Raw genomic sequence first — 12,048 nt, forward strand, 5'->3', positions numbered from 1 at the left:
GCTATCCTTAGATCGTCATGTCGGTAATCTAAGTCCGGGATCTGGCTGGAGAGTGGCTGCCTTGGGCTAAATCTAGAATTGAAAATTATGTAATGTTCGAGAGAACCACCCTTGAGATGCCCGTAACTTGATATTTTCTTTAATACTAAAGTCTCCGCTTAGTCCTTTGTTGCCAAGCTATACTTCACATGGACTTCATTATAGTTCCTGTTATTTAGCGGCTTTCCATTCCCGTCCGGACCGCCGATTAGGCCGGCTGCCACCAAGCACCTTGTCTGCTCTACATGATTTGCAATCAAGTCGTGTGTCGAACTTATACAAATCCTAGGGAGCGAAAATGGTAGACGTTGGGAATTCACAGGTCAAATTTTAATATCTTAGCCATCCTGGCTTTAAAAAGGAAGCTGTCCCTTTCGCGGGATAGCAGATACAATAACAGCTGATTCCAACCACTTCCTCAACAAGGTATAGGTCTATAAAGACTCGATGACAAAATTTAAGATGACCAAAACAATTATTCATTCAGTTCTGCTCTTTGACGGAATCTCAGTGCACCGTGGTGCTGCCATAGCCTTCGACCGCATAGCGGGTAAAATTAAATCAGTCACGACTGTGTTCGACGAAAGCACCATCTATCCACCTTCTGCCACGGTTATTAACGATCACAGATACACACTTCTTCCTGGACTAATTGTTGCTGCTAAGCCCTTTCTACTCTACCGTAATGATCCGCCGTATCGCAATTTACCACTAGTGCAGTTATTAGCTCGATAAGAACTAAAAACCTCAGCTGGACAGGGTCAATAACCAGTTATTATAGCTCAACGAGGGTCTCAGGAGATGCGGAAAAGGCCATTCTAGATCGTCACCACGCGTAATTTATATAGAGAGAAGAACAGGCTCCATGAGTAGAGAAAACAGAGACAATTGGACAATTCCTGAAGTGCATTTCCTACCGCCAAGCCTCCAACACTAATCAATTCTAACGTTCACGTGCATGGCATGCATATGAAAATAGGAGTTGAGGCCCCAGCTTGTCGTGCACGGTTGCTTGGTTTCGTCGTCCCGTCTGACATCTGGAATTTTCAAAATCCGCTCTCCGTGTTTATCGTTGCTACGCGAAGCACGAAGATTCTGAGGATTTCTGACGTAAATTGTTGACACTGGCTTTGAACGGCCCACCATTTTTGCTGAGAATCACCTAGATAGTCAATTTTCGGGTAAGGTCAAGATTGCGAGCAGGGGTCCATGGGTGACTACACGATTGGCTATGGAAAGGCCAGAAAGTCGATCATGGGCGTTTCAATCAAGACTGACCGCATTTCGTGGACAACACAAATGCCGGCTTTCACCAACGAGACCACTATGACCCATCGCCTGCAATGTATGCAGGTACTCAACGTAATGGTTCGGAAGGCCTGCCTCCTGGTTATCTTGGTAAACCTATTCACGCCACATTCTTCATCATACCGCCGCGAACGGCTGAGGTCCAGGAACTACTCAGATCCGACCGCCCGTCGGCGATCAGGCTGTTTCTCCAAATAACTTACTCAACAATGTAGCCTCAATCAAAGCATTGCACCCCGTTGCTCAACTAGTCGCTCGGAAACATATTGATCTGGACATCGTGTTGTGCTATTCCTCCACAAGCTCCGACGTCACCAGTGCGAGAATCTCCCAGTGAGATAGGCATCACGAGTGAGATATAGACTTTGTCTGAAGGGACGGCTGGACCAGTCTAGCTCTCAGCGTAGGGGACCTTGGTGGGGCGATGTGAGGTCCCTTATTGTAGGTCGGAAGGAGTACATTCATCACTCGGAAACGTGATTCACTCAACATTTCATGCATTGAAGCATCGCAAATAGTAGGTCTGTTCTGATAGGAGAATGGTACTACGGAGGATCCCTTAAAAAGGATAGCGAACCAGGACCGCATGGTTAATCTGACCCGTGCCCACGTGCTGTGTCCGATTAAAGCGCTCAATGGCAGATTCGGAGCTGCTCTTGGTCTGGCGCATTAAAAATCTTTCATGATACGATCTATCAATTGATTAAATACGTGTCGCCTATCACAAAAGCCAAGTAGCAATAGAATCAAATCCACGTTTGACTTCAAGTACATCACCGTGGTAATCAGTTTATGCTGTAACTCCAACCGTTTAAACAAATTCAGATATTTTCCATGGCTGAGAAACTAATTGCGTGAGGTCGACTGGTACGATATATGGCTAGTTCCAAATGGCCAGGCTTCAAGGACATCTTCCCTAGACCTTTGTGGCCAAGGCGAGTTCACATTATTTACAGGCATTGGGGCCCAGGGTTAGTTCAAGCGCACTTGGACCCATTACTTCGAGGGACGGCTTGTTATTAAAGGTCATTCAATCTGGTTCCGCCAAAACTATGTCAACTGCTATCAAGAATGGTGCGATTCCCTGGGATAAGACTAAGAAGGAGTAGTCCTTGTGCGACCTGATCATTTTTTGGCTTGGGGATTCAAGACACTCGTCGCTGCCCCTGAAGTAACGATGTGTTCCGTCCTGCAGTCGGTGCTTGGAAGCTATAGTGCGTAAATAGGTCTTGCACTGCGTGAGGATGCCTGCCAGCAGAGCGCTGGACACATTATTTGTAGATGGTGACCTATAATGTAGGCTCTCCCCTTATGCTCTTCCATCGCCCTGTTTTCCGAACTTCTGGATCCATCGCATAGCTTGCCAGATAGATAGCATGCACTTCAAAAGATAAATATAGTTGAGATCCTGTGATTTTTCTTGCTTCTAAGTTGCCCTCATACACCATTCATGATAAGAAAAAATATCTCGATTTACCCATCGTGGATACTCTGGCAATTTCGTACACTCGTTTTTACGAACTTTCGTTCAAACCAGTACTAGACTCTTGATTTAATACCAATGCCAATCCTGCCAATGCTCCAATGGGCATGCTGAGCCACCAATACCCTAGCACCAACTCCCACCAGTCAATCCAGACAGTGCCTGTCAAGGCCAATGCTCCCAGAATTACCAAAAACACCGCAGGCAGGACTAGTAGTGGTTGTGAGGACTGAAGAAGTGTCACATCAAGCAGCCACGCTCCATATATCCCTGCACCGAGTAAGAAGGACAGTGTGCAGAAGGAGAGCACGTATTCCAAGATATTTGAGTTCTCATCGAGTTGAGGAAGTGGAAATTTAGGATCTGTAACGGCTGCAACCGCAACGGAGAGCTTTTTGTTGTCTGTGTCTGTTTGCTTCTCGCTCAGTGGGTGCTCGTCGGTTCGCTGAGGGTTCTCATCCATGGCGAGAGCCGTGTAAAGGATGATTTTAGCGGGTTGTCCAATGCCTTAGCTTGCAAAGAGTATTTGAATATCCGATTACGTCACTGGACGTGACAGGGGGAGAGGCACCGAGGATTGAGATGTCGATGCAGTTGTGGGTAAAGTTGAATTCTGAAATACACTATTGTACCAGAGCGCGAGAATATTCATTATCATCAAGGTTCTACGTAAAGTGTCCCAAAATATCAATGTTTCATTCGATTCTAGGGCGCAGCCAGACCGTGTGACGTAAACTCTAATGAGCCTAACCCTGATAAACACGTGCCTTGTGCCCTGAGGACAGGTGGTAGTATGTATACTTAATCGTGACGTACTACGCATAGTGATCGGGATATGCTCCGTCTCCGCGCACCAGTAGATTACCGAGGGAAGGAGATTGCAGCTAAAGCCTCTAGCGCGATAGAAATAAATAGGCGAGGCCGTTCGGTCCTCGGGCCTCACAATGGGCGAGCAATGAGCATAAGGCAACACCGACCTGCCTCTACAAGTGGAGAGCCACGGGAAGGACCGCTTTACCCGAGGACGCCTGACTCCATGCCCCTAACGAGGGCCGAGGGCCCTACTGCGATCCTGGGGAACACTAACTAATTAGGGCAGCTATGGTGAAGCTTGACAAAAGACGGGGAATCTAGCACGTTGATGGTATGCAGAAAGATGAGGTACGGCCATGCATAACGTCCTGGTGATGGTCATAAATGAAGGCACGAATTTTCCTGAATCATTCGGCTTCAGTCAACCTAAGGAATACTGAGATAGCTAATCAAACATTTTCTTAGAGTAAGTATCGAATACTCTTGAGCTTCAACTATGACAAGGATTGCGTTCATGACTGGTGGGAGCACTGGTGGAAATGGCATCACTGGCTCGATCATCCTCGAGATCGAGTACTTGGCGAAAAACACCAGGTTCGACCAGTGGTCCCGTTCTATTGTCACATCTCATTCGCCTATCCAGACGACCTTGGATCAATTTCGTAGCACTGGACTTCAGCCAGAGTTCTCAAACTCTGGTTGAGAAGATGTCCACCGATTGAGCCAACGTCACGCACGCATATTTCTCATCATGTGTGCATAAAGACGATTTTGTGGAATTGATCCTGGCCAATCGATCTGGGATTCCTAATGGTAACTTCGACTTCCAGGAAGAAGACTGCCTTATTAAAAGGCGAAGCGGTCAAAAGTGGCAATGGACTGTGATCCGGCCCGATGCCATCATCGTATTATTCCTCTAAACCTAAGGGCAGGAATTCGGCACTGATGTACGCGCTGTATGTGCTTGTGTGCCAGGAACTGAATGAGGAGCCACGCATGCCGACCAATCAATGATACTTGGAGCGAACCGACCACGTGTCTGATCCGCGCGGGATCGCGACCAGACGATCTGGGCTCCAACAAATCCAAGTGCGCGCAACGAGGCTTTCAATGTTACTAACGGTGACTATTTCACCTGGCGACACAGGTGGCTCGTATCGTCGACTATCTTGGCGGCGATGCAAGCTCCGAAATATTCCCCAAGCCCCGCCCTAATGAAAGAGAGCTCGAGCTCGAATAGATCAGCCTCGCCGAGTGGGCGGAAGATAAACGGGCTGTGTGAGGCCGTCTTTGTGAAAGTCGCGGCCCTTCACAAGCCAAGGATTCCTGGGATGCTGTGACCTGGGCTAGCCAGGATTGAATCCTCTAGCGGACATGGTGTGCGACATTGAGTGTCGATAAGGCCCGAAAATTTGGCTGGACTGGTCATCACATGGATTCATACCATCTTTTACCAACACTTTCAGACAAGTTCGTCAAATTGGGCCAGATTCCGCTTTTTGGCAAGGCAAAGCGTATCTTGGCATGGCTAGTTTTCACGAACACGCATTGCTGAGATTGATTGTCGGGAACATGGACTTTTCAGGCTTTCATGTTGTTCTCCTGTGTCTATGGATTTCTTTCAGCTTCGCCAACATCAATGCCAAAGCGTTTCTCGCCACGGTCAACATTTCCCCCTCGAATAAAAGTGTCGACTTCGAGTTCAGATCTTGCCAGGTTGACACTCCGAGCTTGCGATCGCTCCCACCAGCCCAGATTGACCAGAAAGCCATCCCATGCACGCCAGAGAGCATCCTCACCAATCTTCCCAGTTATTTCGTCACCGAAGTTCTTCCTCCTAATGTCCTCGTCCCTCGCTATTCGCACAAGTTCGCTTCCAGCCACGAGGCCGATCTGTGAGCCGATGCTGCTGGGGGCTTTGAAGAGTGTAATCTTCTTGCTATTCACGCCGAACCCCATAACGAGGATACAGAATATTAAAGCCCCAAGCAAGGATTGGAGTGTGATCGTGGTTCCTTTGCTCTGAATCAATCTTAGACGAGCAGTCTGCACTTGGGCTTCCGGGATGGCAGCTTGGCTCTGCGCTGCACTCATTGCTTCGACGAACGGTCGAGACTGATCAATCATAACGGCCGCGAAATACCGCAGCACTTTGCTACCTCCCTGGGCTAGTAGTCTGGGTGATTTGACGAAGTCGTCGTCCGTAACTCTGGGGTTCCATCTTTTGATAATGCTGTATAAGAGATTCCTGCCGTTCAGAGGCCGAATGCTGCGAAGGCTAGAAAGGTCATTGATATTGGTCCAGTTCAAATGGGAGATGTTGTATGCTGCTTGGTCCAAGATCGGGGTAATGGAGTTCGCATCATAGCTTTTGACCACCAATGGCAATGTTCGCTGAATACCCAGGGCGGCTCTTCGCGGACGGCTCACTGTCACATTGATGTCAATTGCCGTGTATTTTATGTTACACCAGAAACTGGCAATGTTTGTTATTTCAAAGCCAGGTACTGTGGAGTCGGCTTGGTTGGCCTTCGCTAAGAGGAATGTGGTTACGTTCTGGAATACCTCGGATCCCACGATTTCGGGACTGTCAGGTGTGTTCTCCGAATTAGGCGAGCCGACGAGTGAATCTCGATTCCAAAAATAAGAGGTTTCGTCGGTTGAGTTCCTCGAAGATGTACCCGTAAACATTCTGTCCACCGCTTGACTTGGACATCTCGCGAGCCCGAGCCCAGTGTCACAAATGATGTCGATTGTTGGATTGCCGTCAACTTCTCCCGAAGGAGTCATGTTGCGGTAGTCAGAGGTCCCAAAAAATCTGCAGGCCGGTGTCACTTGTATGGCAGGGATGCGTATGTTCATATCTGACCCAGTATCAAGAATTGAGTCGATTTCTTCGTTGCTAATGCGATTTGTGACGTTGCTGAATACCAATCCATCCACGAGTCCCACTGGAGAGGTTTTCACGAGGAATTCGGCGGATGATTGGATAAGCGTCATGGCTCTGGAGCGCAGTATTTCTTCTTGGGCGCCCGAATTTTGGAGGGTTGTGAGATTGTAGGTATCAAGATTACTCACAAGGCTAGAATCTATCGGTACCAACGTCGGTATAAAGGATTGCCGTAGTGCGTTGAAGAGCAAGCTTGCAACGGCGACCTTGATAGCAGGCACAAGCAAATGAAGACCTAGGGTGAGAAAGGACAGGCTGTTTCGAGAATGCTTCAGTGATCGGTAATCGGTTGTAAAGGGGGAGTATGTAATGGGACTGAAGTCGAGCCCAGCTTTCGGCTTTAAAGATTTTGCTGCAACTTGAATATACGGCTGCATACATTGGACAGGCCCATCAACAGCGGAGACTGCATATGTCAAGAGCACCAGTAGTATGGGAATAAAGTAAATGATGGGATGATTTCCCTCGCCGCTCGTTGGCGCGATGCCCGCGGTTTTCTCGCTGCGCCACCAGGAGATCCCAAGTATCAGGATCATGAAGGCAATGGCCCCAAGCAATACAGTTCGATAAGTCAAAAGGAGAGCTGTATGATGCCACGGGGTTGGCGTCGAGTCTCTGCGCTTATTGAGGGAGTGTAACATTTTCGAATACCGTTGACTATCCTGGAGTTCCAAAATGGTACGGCCATCTTCTAACGTCGTCCTGATGTACTGCCCGCTCAATTGGCTAAGAAACGAACGTTCTGACAATCCGCCTGTGTCCCTGAGCAGTTTTTCGATCGTATCACTTCTAGAAAGCAACATAGCCATTGCACCGAGGCTTCTTGGATCGGTTCGCAGGTGAGTTCTCGGTCTCAACTTTGTGCTCGTGAGTATGGTGATAACGGTCATCAATGTCATGATAACCTGCAGAGTGCGCAACGAGACCTGTCTGAGGTGCATGATGGTTGCCGAGACCATCACCAGACCTTCCATCTCAACAGCATCTCCGTAGCGGTATTCTACGTTGACGATCTGAGAGACAAGCCCCTGAAGCAGGCCTGACATGTCCTTCTGCATTTCTGTGATGTCCTTGGCGTAATTTGCAATGCGGAGATTGTTTCCTTGCGACATCATGAGGATAAATCGATCAATTCCGACTGCAGTCGTGAAGTCCGAACTAGGCCTTACAGCGCCAGGAAAGTACTCCATCTCCGAATTCTTAAAGTATTCGGATGGGTTGCAAAACACCGGTTCAGATAAGGGCTCGTCCAGAAACACTTCCACTGGAAAGCGAAAGTCATTCTCATCCGGACCATCGCCGAACACCTCGGTATTTTGCTTCAGGTATTGATTGATCTTGAGAACAATAGACTCTTGGTTTTTGATTGACAACTTCCTGGAAGAAATCGGGGCGCGTGCAATATCAATCAACCTTCCTTTACGAGCGTCCACATGGACATGATACTCATCGGTGAACATCTCAATCTTGCACAGAAGAGATGGAATAGCTGCAGATTCATTGGGAAGAGATAATAAATTTCCATCGAAAACCTCAGGATTCCACACATTCAATACCAAACGAAGGTCGGCACTTTGTTGATCCCCACAGTTTGGAGGGTTGGTGGGAGAGTCATCAGCTGAATATCCGGGGCATTGGTAGTCTCCACACGTCGTATAGTTGAACCAGGCAGTCAGGTTCCTTGGGTCAAACGAGAGCTGTGGATAGTCTTGTGGACGAATGGTGCAATTGGCTTTGCTGAGATCCTCGAGGTCTGGCACAAGCCGAGTTTGAGTGAGGGATGAATTCGAGTTAGCAACAGCATCAGAAAGCACCCAAGATATCGGATCACACGTGACGTTAATGTTGAATGCACTGGTAGTGGCAGATAAGGTGATATTTTCCTCCCGCGAGAAAAGTTGGGCTGACGAAGATGCAGTCAAGTTGAAGCTTTCGAGAGCACGTTGTTCAATTGTCCAAGTAGGTAATGCAAAATTCTCCTTCTGAATAGCCATGTAGTTGATGAATGACTGTGGATCGAATGCTGCAGAGTTTCGTCCAGAGGCTTTGACTCCGGTAAGTGTATCATTTACGAGCAGTTGAGAAGTCCTGAATAGGCTATTCGGTGTCGTCATCATCCGGGGTATTGGATCCGTGAAGAATAGGGTATTGGCGAAAGGCACAAGAGCACCACACAGGATAGCACCAGTATAGCCCAGAGTTATACCAAACTGGCGGAGCTTGACAGACATTAGGAATCCCCTGAAGTCAAGAGTATCAATGTAGTTGACGGAATACAATCCTTCATCAGCTCTCGTCCAGCGCATAGCCATAAGCGACCAGGGGCCAACTTCCTTCAGGTTTTTTAACACCATTTCCCAAAATAAAGCCAACAGTACAACTATCATGCTAGGTAGGTAGTTGACAAAGGATGCAATACCGGACGAAGTCGCAAATCCGTCGCGTTTCCGGTCCAGGATGTCTAACAGCTCCAGCATCAGGAACAACCCAGCAAATGAAGTCGCAAGGGTAAAGCTGAACCTTGGCCGAAGCATCCTAGGAATCCATTCGCTACCGAGTTGATCCTCAATCAAAGGCAAGATACCTTCGATGCTAGAGGCAGGGGTGACGTTTACGCTGGGGATCTTCTCCCGGGACGAAGCGATCGAGTTGTTCTCCAGATCATGGTAGTTGGAGTGGTGTCCAAAAGGCTTTGACAGTCGACCTGAAATATTCTCATAGTTCACATGCGGAATTGGCCAGATACTGTAAGCAATACTGGACAGAGGCGTAGACTTGGCTTGTGCAGCTGAAGGTTGCTCAGACTTCGAATCATCCGTTGTGGTGATTGATGCGTCCGCGGGCAATGGCTTCATGAGCGACGAGATGTGTCTTGCATGCTTGTGAATCAGATTGCTGTTCGAAATCGAAGCATGTCTCGGTCGAGCTGGAGGATGAAGCGGCTCCTGGTCCTCGATTGTGCTCTCAATCAGCGGCTCCTTCATCAATGATGAGATATGCCTTGCATGTTTGTAGCTCGGCATCGCCTTGCCCGTTTGGTTGGACATGCTGGATGTTGACTGCCTACTGACACGAGATGTGACTCGATATCATGACGTCCCTCCCTTTCGATGGTTGAGGCTTTCATGGGGAGCATACCTTGCCTTGAAAGAGGGTAGGATTCAAGGGGAACGAGCAATATGTCCGCGACGAACCTCATCTCTAAACACACTTTCGAAGAGAAGCCGTGCACATCGCACCAAAGCGTTTGCGTCGAAGGCCTGCATGTTGGTCTTCCCGAGTTGAAACCACTCTTGTCGGAGTATGAGTCGCGACGGTCCGAGTGTTGGAAAATGCCAGAGTCGATGGACGTGAAAAGAGTTTGAGATGAGGTTTAGCTCATGGCTAGCGGCAGCGCTCGGCAGTGCACTAACGATAAACTAACCACCAAAGGCATAGTGTACTGGTTAGAACGAATATACGTTAAACATGAGGGACCAAGTGTATCAAGCTTCACCCACGATGGAAATATGCCTCATCCTATTTGAAATTGCGCCGACACCATTTGGGGCCCCCTTACGTAGTGCGGGTCCATGTACAACATCTCAGAACCCGCATATTCATTGAACTACCTACTTCGTATGCCGTGTTCCGTTCTGGAGACTGGCTCGTTTATCGAGACATCCAAACTCAATCGTGACACCAAGCTCTCCAGCAGGTGGGTAGTATGTACCCAAGACAGGCTAGACATTCTCGCTCCGTTCCTAATAGAGACCCGTATGCGTCGGCAGGCACATGGAAAGTATAGTTCCCGGGCTCTTGGTTCTTGGTTCTTGGTTCACACGAGCAATGTCAGTTTCAGGTAAGAGCCCACACGAGATGCCTCGTACCAGGTGCACGGAAGTGAGGGACGACAAGTACGGGTACATGACCTACTACGATCCGCTCGCTCCAGGCGACCCCGTCGGCCACACTAACCAACCACCTGCGGAGGGAAGCGAGTTCATGAAAACGGCAGGCGGTAGGTGTTCATTCACCCTCAGGAATCCGAATAACTGTGTTGCAATACTTACACCTACATATAGGGGATTACAAGCATCGTGATCATTCAGAAAGAAGAATCGACGCTACCTATCCTAACGCCAGGCTCAAAAATCTCGATGTGAATACAACTTTCCCAAGATACCTACCATCAGACTGTGACTTTCTGATCGGCATCCAGCTTGGCCAGTTCTTCCAATGCCTCAATGGCGTCAGCGTCATCATCACCGCTAATCCACTCATCCTTCTCCGTCTTCTTGGGCACTTCTTCATGGGACAAGACGGTTTCTGTTTCAGGCTGGCTTGAGGCCGATTTCTGCCTGGCTGCGGAAGTGTCCGAACCCACGACCACAGCCGCTGGGGGGTTCACTGTATCTGATCGGCCAGTGCCATCTGCCAGATCCCAGTTGATCACACCCTCCTTTCCATAGCGAGCCTCCAGCCAGTCATTGGCCTTGCGGAAGTGGTTGCAATTGAAGAACCCCTCACCTTTGTAGGCGCTCAATGGACTCGGGTGTACGCTCTTCAGCACCAAGTGTTTGGCGCCAGTGATCTTGTCGCATCTCTTTTGCGCGGGACTGCCCCACGCTAAGAAAACGACTCCATTGGTGCGGACTTTGACCACCGTGTCGATCACCTTTTGTGTGAATTTCTCCCATCCATGGTTCTGATGCGAGTTCGCTTGTCTCGCGCGAACCGTCAGACAGGTGTTGAGTAGGAGGACACCTTGGTCGGCCCATGGTGTCAGAAGCCCCGATTTCTTGGGTGGTGGTTTAAATGAAGGGTAGTCGACGGCAATGGCTTTGTAGATGTTGGCCAAAGAGGGAGGGGCTGGTGTTGGTGGGAGGACGGAGAAGCAAAGACCGTGTGCCTGGTTTGGGCCGTGGTAAGGGTCCTGGCCGAGGATGACCACACGAACTTTGTCCAAAGGACAATGGCGAGACCTGTACACAGCGAGTTAGCACCAGATCTTGCCATACGGAGGACCCTCTCGAAGGTAGTCATACCAGCTGTATACTTCTGCCATTGGTGGGTAGATTGTCTGTGTGCTGACCTCTTTGTCGAGGAATCGTTTCAAGTCCAGAAAGTCACGAGAAATCAGGTCTTCCTTGAGCACACGCAGCCAACTTGGATGCATGGTATCAATCTCGAGCTTTAGGAGTGTCTTCTGTTCCGAAGTCAAACTAGCCACCCATTTGTCTTTGTCGAAGTTAACGGCCGGTTCGGTCTGAGTGTTGACTGGAGTAGGTTTTGGGGCTCCAAAGAACGATGTTAGGTCGCCATTTTTCTTGGGCTTCTTCGCATCGTCTTTGGCCATTGCACCCACTTGTTTTCGTTTGAGAGACATGGCGAAGAAAGAGACAATGTGTCGTCGTTTTGAGATGCAGATCAACGGTTGAAGATGACTAGATACGTGACAAAGATGCATGAAGCA

The 12,048-nt window shown here is 48.8% G+C and overlaps 2 protein-coding genes across 2 annotated transcripts; both read right to left on the bottom strand.

The window, feature by feature from the left end:
* Window positions 1-5,251: 5,251 nt before the first annotated feature.
* LTR84_005826 (uncharacterized protein) lies at window positions 5,252-9,640 on the bottom strand (the record flags this gene model as incomplete). Its single annotated transcript, XM_064849390.1, has 1 exon — window positions 5,252-9,640. The coding sequence occupies one exon, from the start codon at window positions 9,638-9,640 to the stop codon at window positions 5,252-5,254; it is 4,389 nt and encodes a 1,462-aa protein (XP_064703614.1).
* Window positions 9,641-10,764: 1,124 nt separating this feature from the next.
* LTR84_005827 (uncharacterized protein) lies at window positions 10,765-11,961 on the bottom strand (the record flags this gene model as incomplete). The annotated part of the gene is made up of 2 exons (XM_064849391.1): window positions 10,765-11,557; window positions 11,621-11,961. 2 exons carry the CDS (start codon window positions 11,959-11,961, stop codon window positions 10,765-10,767), a joined length of 1,134 nt encoding a protein of 377 aa, XP_064703615.1.
* Window positions 11,962-12,048: the final 87 nt, after the last annotated feature.

Source organism: Exophiala bonariae (assembly GCF_035927105.1).
Source record: "Exophiala bonariae strain CCFEE 5792 chromosome Unknown scaffold_22, whole genome shotgun sequence".
NCBI classification, from domain to species: Eukaryota; Fungi; Ascomycota; class Eurotiomycetes; order Chaetothyriales; family Herpotrichiellaceae; genus Exophiala; species Exophiala bonariae.